General features: G+C 35.6%; 1 protein-coding gene across 2 annotated transcripts in view; it reads left to right on the top strand.

The window, feature by feature from the left end:
* HLCS (holocarboxylase synthetase) overlaps nucleotides 1-24,989 on the top strand; it is a 219,029-nt gene that overhangs the window by 187,252 nt on the left and 6,788 nt on the right. For both annotated transcript variants that reach the window (XM_020995950.2, XM_020995951.2), the window contains 3 exons: nucleotides 2,021-2,088; nucleotides 15,650-15,810; nucleotides 22,823-22,937. In XM_020995950.2, the coding sequence (XP_020851609.1) occupies nucleotides 2,021-2,088; nucleotides 15,650-15,810; nucleotides 22,823-22,937 (344 nt within the window). The remainder of the gene's footprint in view (nucleotides 1-2,020; nucleotides 2,089-15,649; nucleotides 15,811-22,822; nucleotides 22,938-24,989) is intronic.

Genomic DNA, 24,989 nt, shown 5'->3' on the forward strand with positions numbered 1-24,989 from the left:
GTGTGTGTGTGTGTATAAGAAACACTTTTATGAGTTGTATTTCATAAGAAAAGGAAGTAGAATTGGCAAATGGGCCTCAAGGCTTGATTCTCGTTGAAAATGCCTGTACTTCTTCCAGTAGCCATGGGGAAAAACATTTGGTGAGCCTCTTAGTCCTCTTGTCAGTTGTGGTTCATAACCTTTTAATAAGTCGTCTTGTGATGGTCTTTTCTTGGTTTGGGGCTGTATGTTTGAGTCATCAGATATTTGGGATTCCTGTACCATCTAGAAATTTTCAGAGGGATGACAAATTGTGTTGTTTTTCACTACTCTTAGCGGCGCCTTCTCTTATTTGGCCTTAGCCATCTGTGAAATTCTGTTCTTTTACTGAGGCTGAAATCAAAAAAGGAATTCCTTCAGTAGCATCTTTCCCGTTAGTACTTATCCTGGCAGTAGAGGAAGCAGTGGTATTTATAATTAGCCTTCCCCTATAATAGTCTTTTCTTTTTCTTTTTTAATTTTCTTTTTAATTATGAATTTAAATGCCAACAAATACGAATGTTTCAATACACAATGAGAAAGAAAAGGGAATTGTGTATAAAACTGAATTTTTTTACATACAATTTTTACTAAAATGTATATTAACTTTAACATGTTAGCAACAAAACTGCCTTGTTTGTATCACTTAAATTTCCTTCTCCTCTCTTCATGTTTTTCATGTTTTTTAAGGTTTTTTTACATTACTCTCATTACTTCTCCCCCTTGCAATCCAAATAGAAGCCTTACCTTGTAATTAAAACTATAGTCAAGCACAGCAAATCAGTACATTGGCTGTGTCTGTAAATGTATGTCTCTTTCTGTACCTATAATCTGTCATCTCTTTGCCAAGAGGTAGGAAACATACTTCATTAGACATCTTCTGAAGTCATAATTCAGCACTGATCAGACTTCCAAAGTCTTTCAAAAATGTTTTCCTTTACATTATTGTGGTAATATTTTAATTTTTTTTTCCTCTTGGTTCTTCTCACTTTATATGTGATAGTCATTTCTAGGAGGAACCAGAAGCACTTAAAGTCCCACACTGTATTTAACCCCAAAAGGGATGTTCAAATAAATAATTTAGGTTTTACAGCCACATTGATGAAAAGGAGTTTCAGATCACAAATACCTTTATTCCTAATTTATTAAAAGCAAATTTTGCCAAAATTCATGTCTATGTTGTGACTATTCAGTAATTCAGTGGAAATTGAAATGAAAAGGAAAAGTTGTATAGCATGAAGTTAAAATATGCCCAATGTAACTCAGAGGAAATTCTCACAGCAACGTTTTTTTCAGTTAATGTTGACTCATTTGGTGGTATTAAAGTACACTTTTCTGCTATCCCCAGAAGGGAAGTTCGTATTCTTTTAAGTGAAGCCATTTTAAAAGCAGAAACCAAGCCTAAAATAATCCAGGGTTCTCCAGAGTTCTCAGAAGGTGTGGATTTATTTACTATAGTTAAAACATAATTAGTTCTCCTGGGAAAGTGTATCTTTTAAACTGCTTTATTGCCACCATATTGATTTTCTAAATAATCAGAAACTTCTGTTATTACATATATTCTAGAGTTTAAACAAAAATGCACTGTAAGTAGAAACAAATGTCAGGAATTTCTGGTTGTTTCTTGCTGGAGATAGGGACACCAGGTTGGAAAGAATATGTACTTGATAGAAAACTTTGAAGAAATACAATTAGAGATGCTTTATATAAACCGAATTATAATATGTGCATATAAAAGGGTGTATTGTGTGTGCGTGAGGGTGTGTGTGTGCACACAGGTGGGCCATATTCCCAACTCTTTTGGGGAAGTTTTGCTGAGATTTTTTTGATCATCTACTGACTTTAAATTAATCAATGAAATCTGCAGCTACCATACCTTTAAAAACAACTTAATTACAAAAAAAAAGAAAACAGAATGTTCTTTTTGTCCAAGATAGACCAATGTATTATTTGATTTTAATTTCCATTTTTGCTGACCAATCTTTCCTATTTTAATTTGCAGGTTGATGTTTGAGGTACCATCAGGCCTGGGTCTAGTAGCAATTGCAACCCGGCAAACACAAGGAAAAGGTCAGTAACCTCTTGTTATTATTGTGTTATTTTCATTCAGAAATCTCCGTCTCAGGTTTCATTGGAGTTGCTTTGAAACTCTAGTCATTTGGGTGCCTGATATCAAAGAATAGTAGAAGACATGATCAGAAGGAATAGCAGTGTCAAAACACTCCCTTTCAACTGGATGTTTATTAAAAACTTGGTATTTGTTCATAATCATTTTAACATTTGGTTAGCTAAGGTTTTTTTCCCTTCATATAAATTTTCCTTAATAACATATTCCAGTCTTTATAGTTCTAAAATTATGGCCGTATTATAAACTTATTTTTTTCAAAGGTTCACTGTGCAAGGAAGTACCTACTATATTAATGGTTAATGTTTGAAGAAAGAGAGAAGATGACTGAAAGGACAGAAAGAGGCTTTCATTTCACCATCGTCAGTTCTAGCTATGCCTAGTATTTTGCACATAATAACCAACAGTGGAAAGAACACTGGTTCTAGAGTCAGAGAACCTGAGTTCAAATCCTGCCTGGTTCTTACTACATTTGTGACCTTGTCTAAGTCACTTAATTTCCCTAGGCCTCAGTTTTCTCATATATAAAATGAAGAAGTTTCTTTACAATAGCTTCTGAGATCCCTTCTACCTCTAAGGTAAGGATTCTCCAAGCTTCTACTAAGGAGTGATTCCTGAGGAGGCAAGGCAATCTTGTCTTTGTCTTCCCCTAAACTGTGTCAGTATCTATAGTAAGCATGGATCTACTCCCAGCAGCTTGTAGAGGCAAACAAAGGGTGGCATGAATAGGACTGAAACAGCCTTTGAGCACCGTGGGAGAAAATTTGCTCATTATAGCCATTGGGAAAGCTGCCTTTTTCTCAGAGGCCACTAGGTGGCACAGTGGATAGAGGGCTAGGCCTGAAGTCAGGAAGATCTGAGTTCAAATGTGATCTCACACATTAGCTGTGTGACCTTGGGCAAGTTAACTAACCTCTGTCTGCTTCAGTTTCCTTATCTGTAAAATGGGGATAATTACAGTACCAACCTTGGAGGGTTGTGGTGAGGATTAAATGAAATAACATTTGTAAAGTGCTTAGCATAGTGCTTGGCACGTAGTAGGTGCGACATAAATGTCTATTCCTTCATTCTCCCTCCCTCCCTTTTAGACTATGAGGATAACCCAGAAATAATTTTAACATTCAAAAATGATAACCTGTTCTGATCATAGGGAAATAGAAAAGCTTACGGAACAATGTAATTCATAATTTCTCAACTTTTTCTCATGAGTCAAAAATAATTTATTAAGCTCTTGCTATGTGCCAGGCACTACAGTAAATGCTGAGGATACAAAGAAAGGCAGGACGTAATTGTTCTTCCCACTCAGCTCTCAATCTGATGGGGTAAATAACATGCAAACAGCTATGTACAAACAAGGCATGTACAGAATGAATCAGAGGTAATAACTGAGGGAAGGCACTAAGATTGAGGACTGGGAAAGGTTTTTTGCAGAGGGTGGGTGGGGTATTAGCTGAGACTTGAAGGAAGACAGGGGAGCTGGGAGCAGAGATGAAGAAGGAGAGAGCCCTGTATAAATGAAACAGATTGATCTGGAAGCCAGGATGCATAGAGACAACTTTAAGATAATAGACTTTCTATAAGAAAACAACAGTTCATGCCCAAAGGACTATAAACATGTGCATACCCTTTGACCCAGCAATAGTACTTCTATGGCTGTATCCCAAAGAGATCATAAAAACGGGAAAAGGACCCACATGTACAAAAATATTTATAGCAGCTCTTTTTGTGGTGGCAAAGAACTGGAAATTGAGAGGATGTCCATCAATTGGGGTGGCTGAGCAAGTTGTGGTATATGAATGTAATGGAATACTATTGTGCTATAAGAAATGATGAGCAGGCAGACTTCAGAAAAACCTGGAAACACATATGAACTGATGCTGAGTGAAGTGAGCAGAACCAGGAGAACATTGTACACAATAACAGCCACATTGTACGATGACTGACTTTGATAGACTTAGCCCTTCTCAGCAATGCAAGGATCTAAGACATCTCCAAAAGTCTCATGTCGGAAAATGCTATCCACACCCAAAGAAAAAACTGTGGACTTTGAATGCAAATCGAAGCATACTATTTGCTATTTTTTTTTCTTCTGTTTTGTTTTGTTTCCTCTTTCTTGTGGTTCCTCCTATTTGTTCTAATTCTTCCCTACAACATCACTAATATGAAAATATGTTTAATAGGAATGTATATGTAAAGCCTGTATCAGATTGCACACTGTCTTGGGGACAGAGAGGAAGAAAAATTTTAAACTCAAAAGCTTATGGAAGTGATTGTTGATAAATCAAAATAATAAAAAATTAAAAAAAAAAAACAACAGTTCAAAAAACCTGAACACCATAATGCAAGAATTAATAGAAGAAAATTACCCACACCTTCTGAACATAGACTCATACCCCTTCCCAGGCCAGCCCAGGGTGTTGGTTGGAGAATGTCCTTCCTGCTGCCCTTGTTGCTGCACCTGTGAAGTGCTGCAGGATCTCTCCGTGGGCTGAGAGGGCAAAGAAGCTGAACAACATCATGAAGTGCCACACCCTGGAGGAGATCCCGAAGTATAGCCGTGGCAAGAGCACTTGGATCATCCTACACTTCAACATCTGTGACTTGACCAAATTCCTGAAGGAGCATCCCGGTGGAGGAAAAATGCAGAGGCAGTAAGCAGGAGGCAATACCATTAAAAATTTTGAGGATGTTGGGCATTCCACTGATGCTTAGAACTATGCAAGACATATTATTGGGGAACTTCATTAAGATGGTAGATGCAAAATAAAGAAAATAAAGAAACCTTCAGATATTACTACCATTGTAATAACAGCAATTGGTGAACCAAGAGTGATGGTGGCCATCCAGTTAGTTTCTGCATTTGTTGTGGCCTTGATGTATCGCTTTTGTGTATCAGAGTCCTGAGCACTTTTTGAAAATAAAAAACTACCTTATTCTAGGAAATGAAAAAGCCAGTTGTCACTGTCTACTTTTCCTGACGTGAACCGATGTCATTTGCAAAGAAAACTTTAATGTGTCTATTTCCAACCCTCTGACCCCTGAAAATAAAAGGTGAACTATCCTTTTATAAACTTTTCTATAGAATAATGTGCTCTTTCATTCAAATTATTTTCAAAGTTTAGTTTCCCTTTTTTATGTTCTATCACTACTTTGTTCTTTATGTAACAAAGCAGCTGATGTAACTACTGTATGGCCTTTAAAAATTAGATCATTTTATGTATCCATTTGTGTCTGTACAAGTCAGTCTTTGATGTTTAAAAACTCGTAAAAACCCTTCGAGATTTCTTCATTCAGACCCAAGCAGTCAGTGTTGACACTTTGCTTTAAGGAAATTTTTGGTTTCTGTCTTCTGTGAGTTATCTCTGATAGAATACCATATTGTGGCACTGCTTTCAAATCAAATTTTATTCAAATCAGATTTTCTTTTCAGGAAGTCAAGAGGCCTGGTGATTATACTTTATATGATCCTAATAATATTTGTTCTTGTGTAAATAATAATGGTAAGAAGGGGAAATTTCCAGAAGAAACTGCCATTGATCAAGAAACAAATTGAGTTTTCCCATAAAGCACAAGTGGTTTTGTTCTACCCCATTCCTCTCATTCCCATCCTCAGACTAGAATTAGCACTCTGGTTATTTGAGGGGGAGAAGGGAGAAGAATCCTCTTTTGGGGATAGCTCTTTTGAAGACAAAGACCTAGTTGACACTCCCATTTAGGAGGGCTGCTGATTCCCTGTTAGTGAGGACTGGGAGATGCTCTTTGTGATGTTTGGATACTGATTTTGTTTTTAAGGAATTTACTATTAACTAATGAATCATGATGATGTTCATGCACCTGTATCATTTTTTCCCCATTGAGAGCTTTTCCTAGCTTATTCCAGTATGTCTTAGTCTTTATTCTCTGGTCTTCAGTTTACTTTCTCTCAGAAAGTTTAGTTGTTTGATAATGTAATGGGAGAGTAAATCTATTTAAAATGTAAGCTGTCATGATGAACTGTGATCATGTATCTTTCCCTTGATGTATTAATCAAACAGAATGCACATAAAAAAACCCCACTAAAGCACATTTTAAAAGGTAGCTTTTTTTCCCAAAAAAATTAATATAAATTTTAATAAACGTTGGTATGACTATTCTATCTCCCCAATTTTAAGCATACACACACACACACACACACACACACACACACACACACACACACACACAGAGAATATAGTCAGGGTCTTTCTGAGGTTAAGGTGAAATGCTCTTTATTTCATCAGTAACTGAAATTAACACTTAGGAGGAAAGGGGTTAGGGAGATGTGGGAAAGGGTGACTATACCAGAAATGCAAAATTATCTTGAAGAAAAGTCTTTTGTTAAAATTCTTAATAAACTTGTTCCTGGAACAAAAAACAAAACAAAGCAAAAAAGTGTCAGTTGAAAGAATCCACAGATGGGGATGGCTGATAAACAACAAAATTTGAATAACAAAAGATATTTGAATAGCAAGATTATTTTGCATTTACTGGAATCAGCCCAAAGAATGGAATAATGTATTCCAAAGGGCAGAGGACCTCAATATTAACTTGCACATCCGAAGGTAGCCATAAATGCAAAAATATGGACATTCAATAAAAAAGAGACATCTAAAAACTTTCTAGAAAGAAAACAAAACCTGAAGAAACTATTTGCTCCACACAACAGAAGTATTAAAAGGGTAAGCAAATACAGCTACCAAGGACAACAACAACAAAATAACAACAGAGACACCATTAAGAGGTTGCTGTCTAAATGGGTGAGGAGAGTAGGATGAAAGCAGAAATCAAATAGAAGTGATGGGTGGAGAAACACTACTGAAAGATTAGGGACTAAACCTCACAAAACTCCACCTACAGGTGAATCTATGTTGTTGTTGTTGTTGTTTTTAAACTAATTTACAGAATGTATAAAAGGGAGGAAGAGAGGGAGATGATAGAGGGAAATAGATGATATACACTAAGCAAGCCGTATGCTAACAGTGAAGGAAAAATAATTCCTGTATCCTTTCAGGAAGAAGGGAACCTCAAGGAGAATGGGTAAGGAGGCAAAGTGAGGGATGAAGAAAGTGGAAACATTGCTTTAGTGGTAGAAGGGTATATACCACTCAGAGCATCCTCTACAGGGAGATTTATTCTATAAAGATGAGAGATATATGTCCTCTGCAGGAATTTGGTGATTAGAGAGACCACTCATTCTGCCTCAGGAGAAAGGTACTCAGAGCTCCTCTCATCCGAAAGAGTGGAAGATAAGAAGAGATTTTGAGGTGAATGGGAAAACGAAATTATCAAGGGTAAGGCAAAGTTCAATAATGAACTACACAATCAGGGACATAGGAAGATTACTCTTACAAGTTGATACCCACTCTCTTACCTGCAGTAATTAATATTTTCTAAGATTGAGGCATAGCAAGAAAAAAAAAGGGACAGAGCAATATCTATAAGGAGATAACAAATTCTTTAGAAGAGGTAAACCAAAATAGCTCCCTCAAAAGTATTGATTTCATTTTACAGAGGACAGAGGGACATTTTACAGAAGGACTAAAAATGAGTCAAAGAATAAGAGACTGGGATGGACAAAAAGGGAAAATAATAAGGGAGATAATTTTTTTGTAGAAAAAAATACAGAAAATGAAATTTGAAAATTTGAAAAAAACTACTGAGCAAAATAAGTTGTAGTGGAGGAGAGGAGCAGAGATTCTACTTGATTACCTGAGAGGAAAAAAATGTGTAGATAAAAATGAGCAAGAAAAAGACTAATAAGCAAAACTCTAAAACTAATGAACAGGAAGGAGGTAGAGAGTGAGGGGAAGAAAGCTGGTAGAAATACCTTAAAATACCTTAAAATAAATTGAGCTAAAATAACTGAAGAATCATTGTATTGTGTTTACAGTGGAGGGGGGACAGATTCTAATCTGAGGAAAATGAAATTAGAGACAAATGAAAGAAGGGAAGGAAATAAGCAATTATTAAGTGCCTAGTATGTTCCAGACACAGTGCTACATAGTTAATGAATATTACCTTATTTGATCCTCACAACAACCTCATGAGGTATTACCCTTTTAAAGATGGGGAAACTGAAACAGGTTGTGATCTGGCAAAGGTCACACAGCTAGTAAATGTTCAAAGCTGAATTTGACTCCTGACTTTTGAATCAGAGCTCTATCTACTACACCATGCTCACAACTCTACATGTGAATTATTAAACTATCCAATAAAATGAAAAAAGTGACAAATTGGATAAGAAAACAGAACTTGACAATCTGTTGCTTACAAGAAGTAATTACAAAACAAATACATGTGAAGAATAAGAATGAGGAGGTGGAAAAAATTTGCTATGTTTCAAGTGAAACCAAAAAAGCAAGAGTTGCAGTCATGCTATCAGATAAAGCAAAACAAATACTAAAAACATTTAAAAGTGTTATTTTTTTTTAAAAAAGGAAACTACATTATACTGAAAGGAACCATAGACTAAGCCAATATTGGTAATAAACTTATATTCTCCAGATACCTTAGCATCTAAATCAATAAAGGAAACAGTAATTGAGCTTCAAGAAGAGGGAGAAAGTAACACAATAATGACAAAAAATATTAGTGACCTCTCAGTTTTGAATAAGTCTAATATAAAGAGAAAAGAGAAAAATATAAAACTGAACAAATTGCTGGAGAAACTATAGCTAAAATACTTATGAATTCTTTTAAATGGGAATGCTAAAGAATATAAGTATTTCTTAGCATTATATGGAAATTTTATAAAAATCCACTACGTACTTAGGAGTCAAAGATATTGCCAACAAATGTAAAAAGGCAAATATAGTGAATACATCCTTTCCAGACTATAACACAATAAAAATAGTAATTGGTTCAGAGAACACAAACAAAAGACACCTACCCAAATAGAGACTTAAAATGAAATTCTAAATAATGCGTTGGTCTAGGAAAAAATCAGAAATAATAATTATGTGAAAGAAAATGTTAGTGCTGAGAAAACACACCAAAATTTCTGGGATGCAGCTAAAGCAATACTTTGGGAAATTCATATCCCCACAAATATACATGAACACAATAGACAAAGAGAGGATTAATTAACTAAAACTACATTTTTTAAAAATTAGAAAGCCTATAAATAAAGCTAAAATAAGCACAAAAGAGGAGATATTAAAAATCAGAAATAAATTGAATAGAAACCAAAAAACTATAGAAATGATCAACTAAAAGCTGCTTCCTTGAAAAGACTTAAAAAACTGATAAACTTTTAGCCAATTGATTAAAAAGAAGAGGGCAAAGAAACTCAAATCAACAGAATATCAAATGAGCAAGGTAAAATCACAGCAAAACCAGAAAAAATAAAAAGAATAATCAGAAGTTATTATACAGTTAAATGCTAAAAAAAACTGAGAACACAAAAGGAGTAGAGGAATATCTTCAAAAATATGAAATACTTGAACTATCAGAAGCTCAAATAGAGATCTTAACCCAATCTCAGGAAAGGAAATAGAGCCAGCTATCAAGAAACAACCAAAGAAAAACATTCCTGGTCATGATAGATTCATGGGGGAATTCAATTAAAAATTTTAAGATTACTAAGTAAGCAGACTGTGCAAATTATTCTCAGAAATTAAGAAAGATAGCACCCTACTAGAATCCCTTTAAAGACAAAAATAGTCCTGACACTTAAACCAGGGAATGATAAAGGAAAGAATGAGTGCTGTAGACCGGTATCTTTAATGAGTATTGATTCAAAAAATTTAGTTAAAATCTTGCCAAACAACTACCATGATTTATCTAAGAAGTCATTTATGTTGACCAAATTGGTTTTATATACCAAATATTCAAGGATGGTTCAATGTTAGCAAAACAATTAACATAATTAGTCCTATTAAAACCTTAAATATCCAGAACCACGTGATTATCCCAAAAAGATGTGGAAAAGGCCTTTGACAAAGAGCCATATTCATTTATTTATACAAAAACTCTACAAAGAATAGGCACAGAAGGACTTTAAAAGTATAATACTATAATAATCATAAGAGCATATTGATTAATATGATGATTATTCATTAATTAATCATAATATAATTATTAAAAGTATCTACCTAAAAGCAAGCATCATATGCAATGAGGATACAATAGAACCTTTACCAGTAAATAGGGTTGCCCATATTTGATATATTCCTGGACATGTTAGCAGCATCAGTAAGAAGAGAAAAAAAATTAAAGACATAAATTTAGGTAAAGAAAAGATAAAACTATTCCTATTTACCAATGATATGATAGATGATTTACTAATCATACTGCAAAGATACTGAGACAGTAGGTTCAGCAAAGTATCAGGATACAAAATAAAATCAGGCTACATTTCCACATAGTAAAATCTAAGAAGCAATAGTAGAAAGGGAAATCTCATTACAAATAACTACAGAATGCGTAATTACAGATAACTAAAAAATGCATAAAGGATTCGTGTATCAATCTACTAAAGCACACCAAAGGACTGTATAGATTCAATTTAGAAGTTGTTCCTTAAAGAAATATAGAACAACCTAAATAACTGGGGGAAGAGTCAGTGCTTATAACTGGGCCATGCCAGTATAATAAAAATGACAAAAATCTACCAAAGTTAATTTACATTTTTAATGTTATACCAAATGAATTATCAAAGAGATATTTTATAGAACTTAAGAAATAACAATTCATTTGAAAAAACAAAATATCTAGAATATCAAGGAATTGATTGAATAGGTTCAAAGGGGGAATAGCACTTCCAGACCTCAACCTATATTAGTCATCAAATCCATCTTGTACTGGTTTAAAAACAGAGAGGTAGATCTGTGGATCAGACTAGACAACGGAGAATCAGAAACAATGGAACTCCATAACCCACTATTAGATAAACTGGAAAGCATACATTACCTTGGAAATAACTTTCCATTTCCTTTAAAAAAAAAAGCAACTGGGAAACTTTGAAAGCAGTCTGGCAGAAAGTAGACTTAGATCAATGCCTTGGACCGTAGTCTGTCATACATTCTAAATGGATACCCAGCCTTATAATATTAAAGATCATACCAGAGTCATGGGAGCAACAAAGTGGAGGACTAGACATTTTTTTCTGATCTTCACAATTTCTCAGACCTCTCCAAAACAGAAATGACATGCCAAAGAAAAAAGAATTCAGCTATCTCCTTAGTCTAGGACACCTAAAATCCTCAAGAAGGTGAAAAAAAAATCCACAAACTGACTCTGAGCTCACTCAGCACCTCTCCTCTCTCTCCCATACCAGCGACAGTGAACCTGTACTAGTAGCCCCAAGGACACTAGTAGGCACATTGGTTGGTCTTGCAGGGAAACCCAACCCCACACTTTGGTCCCCCTTTCTCTTTCCAATGCCATGGAGACCCCAGCTCCAGGCTGTGGGAGTTTACTTAAGCAGAGATAGATAGCACAGCAGGCAGTAGCACTTCAGGAACCACAACTCCATAGCAGCAAGCAAGCTTTGAATGGCATCTCTCTGAACTGTCAGGAGGGAGCTGGAAAGGATGCCAAGACGATACTCTGTGTGTGTGTGTGTGTGTGTGTGTGTCTCCAGAGGGTGGTGCTATGTAGCACTCCTCTAAGCCCAAGCGATAGAGCCCAGTATCCACCTCTGGCCAATTCTGACTTCCCAAAAGTCTTAGGGCAGAGACCTAAGTTGTTGAACCATGAGTTATGCAGTGTGGGAGGAGGCTGAGATGCTTTGAGGTCCAGCCCTCAAGGAAAGCATCATCAAAGAGAAGAGTCAGGAAGTTAATAGAGGAAATAAAGGAAGGTGAGGTGAGGAGGGGAAGACTGAAATTACCAAAGATCTCAGAAAGAAGAAAACTCAAAGATCTTGAATATAAATATGTAAATCAACAGAAAAAAATTAACAACTGGCCTCCTGATCTAATAAAACAAGTTCATGCCTCTATGAAAAAAATACTGCAAAATAAAGGAAAATGATCCAACACTTGAGGAGACAGAGGACTCTGTAGAATATGAGAATGTGGAACCATAAAATGCTGTTCCTGAGTGTTCAAAAGAGAAATGAGAATTATGAAAGCTAAGTTTGTGGCCTGCATACCAAATATAATGAACAGAATAGAAAAATTAGAATCTTTAATCAGAGAAACAAAAGAAAGAACAATGGATTGGGAATGCAGATATACAAAAGTGAAGGACAATCTAGAAGAAAAGCAAAAAACAAAACAAAAAACCCTTAAAAGAGAATAAACTCACTATGCAAGGAAAACATTCATCTCTCAGACAGGATGCAGAGAGACGACTGCGGTTAAAGTTCTCCCAGAAGAACACAACAGTATTTTAAGGTCTTTCTCCTGATTACTTGCAGAATCTCTTTCTCAATTAAATTGTTAAATTTAAGCACTGTATGTCTTGGAGTTTGCAGTCTTGGGTCTCCCCCTCAACCCACCCCCAGGAGGGTGATCTCTGAATTCTTTTGACTGGTATTTAATTTTTCTATGTTGAAAAGTTCTGGGCACTTCTCTTCAATTATTTTCTGCGTTGTGGGTGAGCAGGAGAGAAGGATTGAAAAGTGGGATGAGGAGGAAGGAGGCCTTTCTTTGGTGGTGGGAGGGGGTTCTGCTGATGAATGTTTCATTACTCCATAGGTAAAGAGAAGTCTGTGAGGGGATATGGGGACTTTACTCTGGGTGTGACCTGGGGGATTTGATGCTTGAAAAGTCTACTTGCCCTACCTCAGGAGGAACAAAGTAGGAACTGATGAGGACATCTGGCACCCGGGGAAGTAGGAGAGCATGGACCCAGGGAGGAGATCATGAGGCAAATGGGGGCTGGGTGGAAGATTGTACTACAAAAATAATTAGAAACAGATGATATATCTCCATAGCTATGGGTAGAATATGTATTCTTAATTCCGACAAGGGATAGAGGCCATTTTTTTTATTATATCAAACTGAAAAGCGTAGGCACAAATAAAATTAATACAACTAGGATTAGAAGATGGGTGGTAAGATGGGGAAAAAAAATCATTGTATCAAATTTCCCTTGCTAAATATATTTGTGACCAGGAACTCCTGCAAAATCCCCATGACTGAGAATTGTGACTAATCAAGAAAGAGCTACTTGTAGTCTCTAAAAGGAGAAAGCTAAACATCCATCTTCCTCCCTTCCTTAGAGTATGTGCCTTGGAACTCCAGTAACTCTCCCTTGCACTCCCAGAAACTTTTTGGTGAATATATACACATGGCAACCATTGCATTTATTTGTCTAGGACAGCCTGAGACTGAATCTCAAGTCAACTGCCTCTTCTGCTTTATGTTGCTTTCATTTTGAGAAATTAATGTTTCTATCCTTAGTGGCTATCTCATGAACTCAAGGGACCAGAGTAATTAGCATGTTTGGCTGCTGGTTGCCCAATGGGAGGACCTTCTTGTAGCAAGATGTCACCTGCAGCCCCAGTGGGCCCCTCTACCCACGAAGGGACCTCGCTTTGGGCTCCAGTGGACCAGGTTCAATCTTAAGGAAGTATTTTGGTATTAGTAGCAAAATAAATGAATCAGGTTTTTCCTTACACTCACTCTTTCCATCCCTACTTGGAATTATTCCAGGAAAACCTCCTTAAGCAGAGCTTAGTTTTGAATGGATGTCTAGTAGAGTCTTCCCAAAAGTGATTAATAAAGTCTCTTGGAAAAATTACCCATTGTATAAACTAGCAAATATTAGATTATGACAGCTGTTTATTTCTTCCATTACAAAAGAAATGCAGCCTTTAAAATAGAACCCAAACTGGTCATCATCAAAACTCACAACAGATAAAAAATAAGTAGACAAACAGAAGAGAGTGCAGACACCCAGCCAAATATAAAAAAGATTAATGTTTGACAAATTTATGGAAAATAATAAGGAATCCTTTCTTCAGTTTTTGACAAACATACTTGGCAGAACTGTCTAACCGCTTGAAGGGAGATAGATTTTGGTGTACATCCCACACCATATGCCTCAGTAAGTTCCAGTTGTTGATGGACATACTTATGAAAAATAACTACCTAAAGAATGCAAAAAATGGAATAGTGTACTTGTCTCAATTGTGGAAGAGAAATAACTTTCACCCATTATTCAACACATAGAAGGAATTATTAGATATAAAACAGATGTGCTTAATCACATTAAAATTTTTTAAATGCTTGTAACAATATAATCAAAAGGAAAAGGTTGGTTTAAAAAACCTTTTTGGCATATAAGTAGTTTTTAAACTGAAGTCTGAATTACATGAGGAACTTTTTAAAATTTATAAAGGTTTACATTGGCTAAATAGTCACAGGATATGAATAGGCAATTATTAAAATGCAATTGTTAATAAATACTTAGAAAAATTGAAATTCACTAATCAGAGAAATGCAAATTACAACAACCTAGAGATGTACTACCTCATACAATTGAAAGCAGTAAAACTCAGTGCTAGAGGCACTGTGGAGAAACAGGTATTCTCATTCATTGTTGTTGGAATTGCAAACTTCTGGAGTCTTTTTGGAGAGCATCTGGCACTTTACAGGAAATGTTATAAAAAAAATCATCAATCAACAAGCATTTATTACACACCTGTGATGAGCCAGGCAGTGCACTAAGTGGCTAAAGAGAAAAAACAAAAGAGTCCCTGTCCTTATAGAACTTACATTTTAATAGAGGAGACAACATGTACGTATAGAAGTATAAAACCTTCACTGTGGGCTCACTAACTCAACTCACACTGTTACTGACAGATGCATCCCCAGAGGAGTGGATAATGCTTCTTCCAGGGTTCTAGGAGTAACCTCGTGGATGGCTATCTTGCTAAACACTAGCTTATAAGCCCTCAGCAGTGTGCTTTCCTTTAACAATCAGCCAGTAGACTTATTACTTTGTCAAAATCGTTAGCTCAAATGGTATAGCAAAAATGGTAATTACAAAGTGTTTCCCCCAACATCAGAAGCATATTCTCCCACAAATACATTCAGGGCTCAGGAGGGGAGTAGTGGTAATGAGGCACATGTGTACAAAACTCAAGATTAAGTGAAAATTTTTGTTTCAATTGCTATTATTGAAAAATCTTTCTAAAAATGTTACTATTATGTTCTGCCTTTAGCAAGCACATAATTTAGTCTTCCTTTGATTTCTTACTCTGATGTCTCATCATAGTATGGAAGTGACAGTTCCAACTAACCAGAAGATCTTTTTCCCTAAGTATTTGTGCTTTCCTATGGCTGAATATTTCTTCAGTCTGCAGATAAAATTCCTCAGCTTTAAAGAAAGACAAAGATAAGAATTGCAAAGGATGAGGAGATATGCAAGAAGAGCCATCTGTATTAGCATAAGGTGTACCCACACTGATGAGACCACAGACCACTAAAATACTGTAGTACATGTATGATGCACACAAATGTAAACATGTGTGTTAGGAAACGTGTAGTATGTATATCAAAACAAAACATTTCCTAATGGTTCTTTGTTCCCCAGGTCGTGGTGGCAATGTCTGGCTTAGTCCTATGGGATGTTCTCTTTCTACCTTACACATACGCATCCCCCTACATTCTCATCTGGGGCAGAGAATTCCATATGTTCAACACTTGATGTCTCTGGCAGTAGTGGAGGCAGTCCGGTCGATTCCTGAGTATCAGGTACATGTTCTACATCACTTTTGTATGACCATTTTTATGGACTTTTCAGGGTTTTTTTTTAGCATAAATTTTCAGACTTGATCAACATACCCTAAATTTGATCTATACAGAGCCCAGAGGAGATGGAGCTTGGTAAATTGTTGATATTATTGGCCTTACTGCTGTCTCAGGCTTTACAGGATTCCTCTCCTCTCTGGAATTCCTTCTCTGTTCTGCCTTTGCAGAGCCAGATTTCACAGACTTCCCAAGCATGGAAAAGCATCTTTCATTTAAGCAGTGGGCTGGGTGGAAGCTATTTGATTTTTTTTTCCTGGCAAATAAGCTTGTTTTGTAGACTTAAAGAAAGGATTTCTCATTCTCTACCTTTTATTCACTGTAGTCTATTCATTAGAAAGATATCCTTCATATATCTTACTGAGATTTAAGCAACCAGGCTCACTTGTGACCATTTTTACGGGCTGTAAAGATGGATTTGCCTGCTACATTGTCTTTGTCAGTTGCATTGTTTCCAATTATATTACTAAGAAAATGAGTAACACAAGAAAATGAATAATACATTGCCTCCTTTCTTCCCAGTTTCCCTTGGTTCCACAAACCTTCTTTTCCCTCTTGCTCCCCAAATCTTACTGGGAGAATTTCATTTCATTTCATTCAAAAAAAGATTTTTTTCCTACCATTTATTTTTTGGTTGAAATGCCCTTGTGTCATTTCTGAGGCAAGCAATTAAGAGTATGTCTCTTGAGAAAGTCAGTGTTCAAATGAAGAATCAATCATCTTCATCTTCTTATAACTCCCTTTTAGTGTTACTATTTCCTAATATTTGCTACTTGTAAAACTTTGCCATTTTACAGAAGTAGTTAACTCAGACATATGTTTCCTATATTATATCAAATCAATGACATACACATTTACACATGAAATTTATTGTAGCAGCCAGTAGCGCTGCTGGAGTGTAAGTGTTCAGTTACATGCCTTTAACATCCAGGCTTAGAACTTGGACTGTAAATTTTCACTTTGAAAACTGAGACTATAAAATCTTATAGCGAGAGTAAATATTTTAATACTAGTAGGAATAGAACAAAGTAATGAGTTTAGCACTTGAGAAAAGAAATAAAATATTGTACTCAGAAATGGATATTGGTTGTTGGGGTTTTTTTTTCTTTTAATTGACCTTGCTTTAACTTTGTGACTTGAAAAACTTTGAAATGCATATTACTACAAAGATTTTTATAGATGAGCTTAATTAATGTGTCCATTGTATCCTGTGGGTTTATATTTGGCAAAAGTAAAATCTAAAATTTAGGACAGTTTGACGCAGGATCACAGATTCATAGGTTTAGAGCTGGAAGAGATGTTATAGGTCATTTAGTTCAAGAATTCAGAGAAACTTGGGAAAATTTGCATGAAGTGATACAGAATGGAGAAAGCCAAGCCAAAAAAAGCAATAAAGAGTGACTAACACTAAAAGGCAACTAAACACAAACGCATTGCAATGAAAAATTTTGGTTCCATAAAACAAAAAACATCTCTCCTTTTGGGAGAGGAGAGGTATGGAATGTTGCAGACACTAGAGGCCTGAGGTACTTTGTCAGTCTCTTTCGTTAGTCATTTAGCTTTGTTACAAGGGAAAGTTCAATAGAGTATATATGGGGAAATGACTGTAATGTTCTCGAAAAGGAACAATTCAAAAAATGGGAAAACAGTTTGTATAAGCTGAAAGAGAGTAGTTCTCAAAGATGTGCCAGAAGTGTTTGCTGGACACTCCAGAAAGTCCCTACATTCCCCCAGAGCCCTGCCTCTAGTGGCAATTTAGTGCCTGTTCTGCCCAGCTGCCAGGGAATTCTTTGTTGCCCAAATGGTGGTGGGCCTTTCTGCTGACCAGCCTTTTATGATAGGTTTTTGGGTGACCCACAGCTGAGGGAGAAGGGAATGGTGCCATCAGTGGTAGTGTGTCCTTGTGTTTCTTAGCTGTCTTAGGTGAGTGTTGACTCAGGACCAGGGGAAGGAGCAAGGGAGGGAGAGAGAGAAAAACACATGTATACATACATATACATACATACATACATACATACATACATACATACACGCACATATATGTATATATATTTAATGGAAGAAAATACAAATTTAGCAATTATAACCTTAAATGTGAATGGATGAATTTTCCAATAAACTAAAAGCAATTGTGAAGATATCTTTAAATTAATTAAAAAACAATTTACAATGTATATATGTGACATTTTATATAATAATTTAAAACAAACAGTGAAAATGATTGGGTAGAACCAAATCCATCATGTTTTAGGTGCTTCTAAAATGCATGAATTCTAATCATATGGATTCAGGTAAGGTGACAACAAAAATTGATAATGCCAAGAGAGAAAAACAAGAAAAGCATATTATACTTAAAGGTACCATAGACAGTGAACTCCATATTTTTATGTGTCATATGTACATGTGTGTTTATGTATGTGACTATTAAAGAGTACAAATATATTTCATCATTCTGTAGTATCTTTACAGAACTTGATCATTTTCTAAGACATAAACTTTATTAAAAGCAAAAATAATAAACATAGTTTTTGCAGATTATGACTCAATAAAAATAATAATTAGTAGAGGGAGCATGAGCAAAATATGTAGACCTAAATGGAGCCTAAGCAATGACATCCTAAATAATTGTTCAAAGAGCAAATCCTAGAACCAGTAATTACATTAAAGTTAACTTTAACAAAAAGACACCATACCAAAACTTAGAGGCTGCTGTTAAAGCAGTTCAGAAGAAATGTATATCTCTGAAAATTTAAGTTAAAACTGAGAAAGAGAAGATCAATTAACTGAGCATACAGCTTTAAAAACTATAAATTAAATTTATATTTTAAAATATATTTTAAACTTATATGTTATTTAACAACCCTAGAATGTACAGATGTACAATCCTTGAAAATTTAAGGAGAGATAGAGAAATGAGGGGAGGAGGAACATTTGTAGAACTGACAAAAACCAAGTTTTGTTTTTTTAAAATACTAGAACATTGATAAATATAAGGAAAACAATCAGCATATTGTATTTTTTATCCATACCTGTGATTTCATTTAGTATAAAGAAGTAGGGAAATTTTCTCTATGAATGGAAGTCTTCCAGTATTCTGCAACATAATTATCTTAAGAAAGTTACTTGGAGAACCAAAAGGTTAGGGTGATTTACCCAATGTCATACAGCCAGAATATTTCAAAGGCAAGGTTTGAAAGTAGATCTTGGGGGCAGCTAGGTGGCGCGGTGGATAGAGCTCTGGCCTTGGAGTCAGGAGGACCTGAGTTCAAAATCCGGCCTCAGACACATAACACTTATTAGCTGTGTGACCCTGGGTAAGTCACTTAACCCCATTGCCTAGCCAAAAAAAAAAAAAAAGTAGGTCTTCCTAACTTCTAGACTGCCTCTGTATCTGTTGGGACACTCTGCCTTAATCATATCAACAAGAAAAAATAAAAATCACATGATTATTTCAATAGAGGCAAAAAAGCCCTTTTCTCAAAACTCAGAACTTATTTATGTTAAAAAAACCAAAATACATTGGCATGTGAGAGTCTTTAACATGATTAAAAGCATAAATCTAAAACCAAAAGCTAGCATTATTTGCAATGGAGAAACACTAATAGCTTTTCCAGTACAGTCCAGAGCTAGCCAATATTCTCACTGTTTGACAAAGTGTTAGACAGATAAGACAAGAAAACAAAGTTGAAGGTGTAAACATCAGCCAGGAGGAGACATCTATTTGCAAATGGTGTGACGTCAGAAAATCCCATAGTATGGACAAAGAAACTCATTGAGAAAATTAATAGGTTCAGTAAAGTAGCTGGATATAAAATAAACCCACAAAACCTTTCAGAATTTCTAATCAGTACTACCAAACTAGGAAGAAGTGATGACAAAAAAAAATTCCATTCAAAATAACTATATAATGCATAAAATTTTATGGTTAATCTACCAATACACACCCTATGTTTATAGCTACAAAACACAACAGAAATAAAAACATGCATAAGTGGAGAAATAATTACTGGTTATAGTTGGTCTAGGGCAATATAATAAAAATGATAACATCAAAATTAATTTGTTGTTTCAGTGCCATATAAACCACCAATGGTTTACTTTATAAAAATTAACTAAAACAGTAACAAAAATTCATTTGGAAGAGCAAAAGTTCTAGAATCTCAAGGGAAATAATGAAAAAATGTGAATTATCAGACTTCAAACTATATTACAAAACAGTAGTCATCAAAACTGTTAATTTTTTAAAAATAGATCAGTGAAATATATTAGAAAAGTGATAAACATAAAAAATCAGAGTCATTAATTTAAAAAAAATTTTTTTTTTTGGCTAGGCAGTGGGGTTAAGTGACTTGCCTAGGGTCACACAGCTAATAAGTGTTATGTGTCTGAGGCCGGATTTTGAACTCAGGTCCTCCTGAATCTAGGGCCGGTGCTGTATCCACTGCGCCACCTAGCTGCCCCTAGAGTCAATAACTTCAAGAACTATTTGGGGAGCTCTCTTTTTGACAGGAACTCCTGGAAAAACTGAAAACCAGTTTGGCAGAAATTAGGTTTATAAATAACACTTTACTCTTTGCAGAAAAATAAACTCAAAATGGATCCACTATTCAAATATAAAAGAACACATCATAAGAAAATTAAAAAGCATGAAGAGTAAGTACCTGTTAGAGAGGAGAATTCTTAACCAAACACATGATAGAATAAATAAGGACAGAATAGATAATTTTAATTAAAAAAATTAAAAACTAACCAAATAAGGGATAGAATAAAGAGTAAAGAAAGAATAGATCATTTTAATTAAGTAAATTAAAAACTTTTACATAAATAAAATTAATGAGGATAGAAGTAAAAGAGAAACTGCATAATGGAAAAATATTTGCATCAAATATCACCAACATAATGCTGATATCCATGATTTATATGAAATTGACTTAAATTTATAACACCAAAAGCCAATTTCCAACTAGATAAGTGATCAAAGGATATTTTTCAAAAAGAAGAGTTTTAAGCTACATACCAACATTTGAAAACGTGCTCCAAATTACTAATAGTAACAGAAATATAAATTATAACAACTCTGAGTATAAATCGGATAATATTATTTGACGGAAGATGCTAATAGTCAGTGGTAGAGGGATTTTATAAAGACAGGTACATTGGTAGAGTTGTGAATTTGTTCAGTTATTCTACCTATTATTTTGGAATTATGTGTGGAGTTATGTGACTAAACTGTCTATACCTCTTGAATCAATAATTCCACTTCTAGGTAATTATTTCAAGTAGGTCAAAGACAGAAACAGAGGTTCAATATAGATACCAAAAGATTCTTAAAAGAATTTTTTGGGGAGCAAAAAGTTAGAAACAAAGTAGGTGATCCTTGATTGGGAAATGGATAATAAAATTATGATATTTGATCACACATATCATTATATCAAAATATATCAAATAGGATATCATTTTATAGTAAGCATTTATAAGTAATAAGAACTCAGAGAAATTGGGGAAGATTTGTATGGCCTAATGAACAATGAAAAGAAACAAAACAAAATCAAAGAAAAATTTACATAATAGTTACAACAACATAAATGAAACAGTCATTGAAAGAAAGCCAATCTCTGAGTGCCATTTGATCTTCTTTTCATGATATTATACTCTAATTTTTCCTTTCATTTATTCTGATTGATGTGAATTTTTTTGTCTTTGATGCTTACAAAAATCTGTTTTATTTATTATTTCTCTTTTTAACAAGAACACCTGGAAAAACTGGAAATGAGTTTGACCCCATAGAATGTGAATTTTTTTGTCTTTGATGCCTACAAAATCTTATTTTATTAATTTTTTTATGCTGTAGAATCAGAGTGTATGTGGTATGATTTTAGGGTCTTAGCCAGATATTCACAGAACTTCTGTACTACTTTGTCCTCAGCAACTTCTGTTAAAGCATAAACTGTGATTATTTTCATGGTGTTTATTTTTTCCAAATAAGAACTTCCAAATCAAATCGACATACACTCTGATACTTTAATGCAAAGGTAGGAACAAATGAGAATGGGCTGAAATATATGAGAAAGTATAGTTCAGGAGAAGCACAGGAGAGAGACAAAAGGCTTTAGATATTAGGGAAAAACAACTTTAGCAAAGGCACAGAGAAGAGCAGGCTGGCTTGCCTTCAGGAAATTGCAAAGTTCCTTTAATGACCCCAAATTTCTCCAGAAACAAAGATCTTTCTTTTAATACCAACAATCTACCTATGTTATTACTTGACTGCAAAACATGGAACACAATAGTCTCCAAAGAATTTAAAATTAATATTATACAGTAGAGTGAGGAAGCACGTGATAAGTATATGCTGGATGTAACATAGTAAATAAGGAACTTTGGAGAACAGGAGTAAAGGAAATGTATGATAGAAAAAGGAAATGGGCTGATCGTATGGTGAGGGAGAGGAATGATAGAGTAAGCTAAATGTTCCATCAGTACTTGTAAGATATGAGTAAATGAAGAAGGCCTGTAGTATGTTGGATGCATCTCCTTTACCAAATGCATTGGACAAGAGTAAAATAGGATAGGCAGTGATCTTCATCATTGGAAGGAATATCCAAATTCATGAGTATTTTAATATTTTAAATGGTGCCTCTAACACAATGGGTAGTCTCAGGTTTTTTTTTTTCATTTTTGGTTTTCTTTTCTTAAGGATATTTTGATGTTTTTGTTTTTAGTCCTAATGAATTTTGACAAGGGAAGAAGACACTGAGGTTGGTTCTAAATAACTTTTCTAAGTCTGCATCTCTGTTGTCCCATGAGATATATTTAGCCTAATGTTGAATTATGAGAAGGAGGGAACAGTAGGTCCCAGAGTATATGAGTTTCGAGATGATTCACCCAAGTGTGCTTTTTATCTAGTTGATGTCCTAAGGTCCGTTCAAACCAAATGAGCCTATGATTAATGTATCTATAGGATATCAACTTACGAGTAAAGTGGCCCAATGATATCTACTACAGTGATCAAATGAAGCTTGGTGGAGTTTTGGTCAACTCAACGCTTATGGGAACAACTTTTTATATACTTATTGGTAAGTTTTTACATTGTTTTGCCAGCAGTTTTGAAGATAATACAGTTATCTTCAAGTAGAAAGTAAAAATAGATTATGCATTGGCCACTTTCAATTTATCATCCCATTTAGTCTCTAGTTTTTATTTTCTTTTATCTCCATGCTCACAGAACAAGATACTGATATAAGAAGAGACTGGGTCAGTTAGGAAATTACTTAAGAAGTTTGGAGTTCCTAAATAATTTATCTAGTCCTTTGAAATTTACCAGATTAGTAAATTTGAGCACTAGGATCAGGAGCAAAATTCCTGTTACACGAAGATATTTGTGGGCGTCCTAGCCCTAGCCCATCTTGGAGTCCGGTTTGAAGTCCTCCTCCCCCAAAGAAGACTCTTTGCCTCTGTCACCAAAGTCCTGCCCCCTACCTTCTTCTTACTTTTTCCACAAATGGACATGAGAAAGTAGAGGTCTAGCCCTAGCCCCTCTTGGTGACTGGATTCAGAGGCCTCCTCTGGACTTACTGCTCAGTATGGAGGCAAATAACTTCCATGCTGTACTTCAGTGTTTCAACCCTTCATAATATTTGAATGCCCAGTTTTCTGGTCCCTTATTGCAAGGGCCCTTTCCAAGACCAGGGCCTCAGACCACAGACTGAAATAGGAGCCAACTAGAGTATTTTCTGAGTGTATCATAACCTATCATCTTGAGATGTGCCAAAAAAAAGTGATGCCAAATATGAGTTCAGTCAGCTTCTTGGAGACCTCATCACTAGATGTTTATCATTTCAGATTCCTAACCTGATTTCCTTGCTGGTTTAATACCTACTGTTTGAGAAAATATTGTCTGAGGCAGTCATCCATCATAATACCACAAAATCATGTTATTTCAGAGTTAAAAGGGACTGTAGTGGCCATCTGTGGCCCTGGAGCAGTGATCTCCTAAGTAGGAGGCAGGGTGACCTGAGGGGCCATGAATGTGATCAGTCAAAGGTGGGAAAATAAATTACTTCCCATCCTTCCCAAAATAGCCACTCACAGGGCTTGCCTACAAAACAGTAATATCTACCCTTCACCCACTGAAGCTTAAAACTCTGCCACACTTCATTTCTTCTCCACTGTTGTGCAAACTCCAAACCTTTTGAGCCAATCATTGGTCCTTCAGGACAGTTACAATCTAACCCTGATCAGAGCACCTAACAGGAAAAAAATTTTTATCAGAAAATATGGAAACCATTGTCCTAGAGGATCACAGTCAATTCGTATTTCTGCCATTCCATGACTAGTTTGAATGCTACACATCTGTTTGCCAGAGACTCTTATGGAGAACACTCACATGGAGGTCAGAAGAAGCAACACAAGGACCCTAAAAGTCTCTCTGAAGAACTTTGGTATCAATTCTGAGACAGGGACTGCCCACATCAAAGGCACTGTGCTCTGGGAGCAAAGCAGAATTGCAGTGGCTCAAAACTGTGAGATGCACAAATTTAGAGACATCTCCACTACAAATGTTCTTGTGGACTAATTGTGTCCCACCTGTGGTAGAGCCACTGCTTGTATTGGTCTGATCTGTCACAGTCGGACGCACTGTACCTTGACCCCAACATAGTGATATCATTCCAGTCCTCTTCGAGAATAAAAGACAGCAACCAACCAATAGATTCCTATCTCATTCTCTCAAGACCTTACAGTTCAGAGTCTGCATCTGCTTCCTACCTCTGCCTGCTCTCTCCCTTCTGTCCATCTCAGCCATACCTCCCCTCCATTTCCATCTTCCTCTGCCTACCTCTTCCTTTGTGCTCTGGAATCTCTTTTCTTGTTTTGTGTCTTTGATCCCATCCCTTTTCTAGCTCTGTCATCTTCAATATCTCCTTATCCACTGGCTCCTTCCTTACTGCCTACAAGCATGCCCAGGTCTCCCCATCCTTAAAAAAAAAAATCTTCACTTGACCCTGCCATCTCCTCAGATTGTTTTCCCTTGCTTCCTCTTTTCATAGCCAAACTTACTTTCATAGCCGAGAAGTCATTTGCACTCATTGCCTCCACTTCCTCATCTCCTACTCACTTCTTGACCTCTT

This window comes from Phascolarctos cinereus, unplaced genomic scaffold (assembly GCF_003287225.1).
Source record: "Phascolarctos cinereus isolate Bilbo 61053 unplaced genomic scaffold, phaCin_HiC Scaffold_726;HRSCAF=1367, whole genome shotgun sequence".
In the NCBI taxonomy this organism is placed as follows: Eukaryota; Metazoa; Chordata; class Mammalia; order Diprotodontia; family Phascolarctidae; genus Phascolarctos; species Phascolarctos cinereus.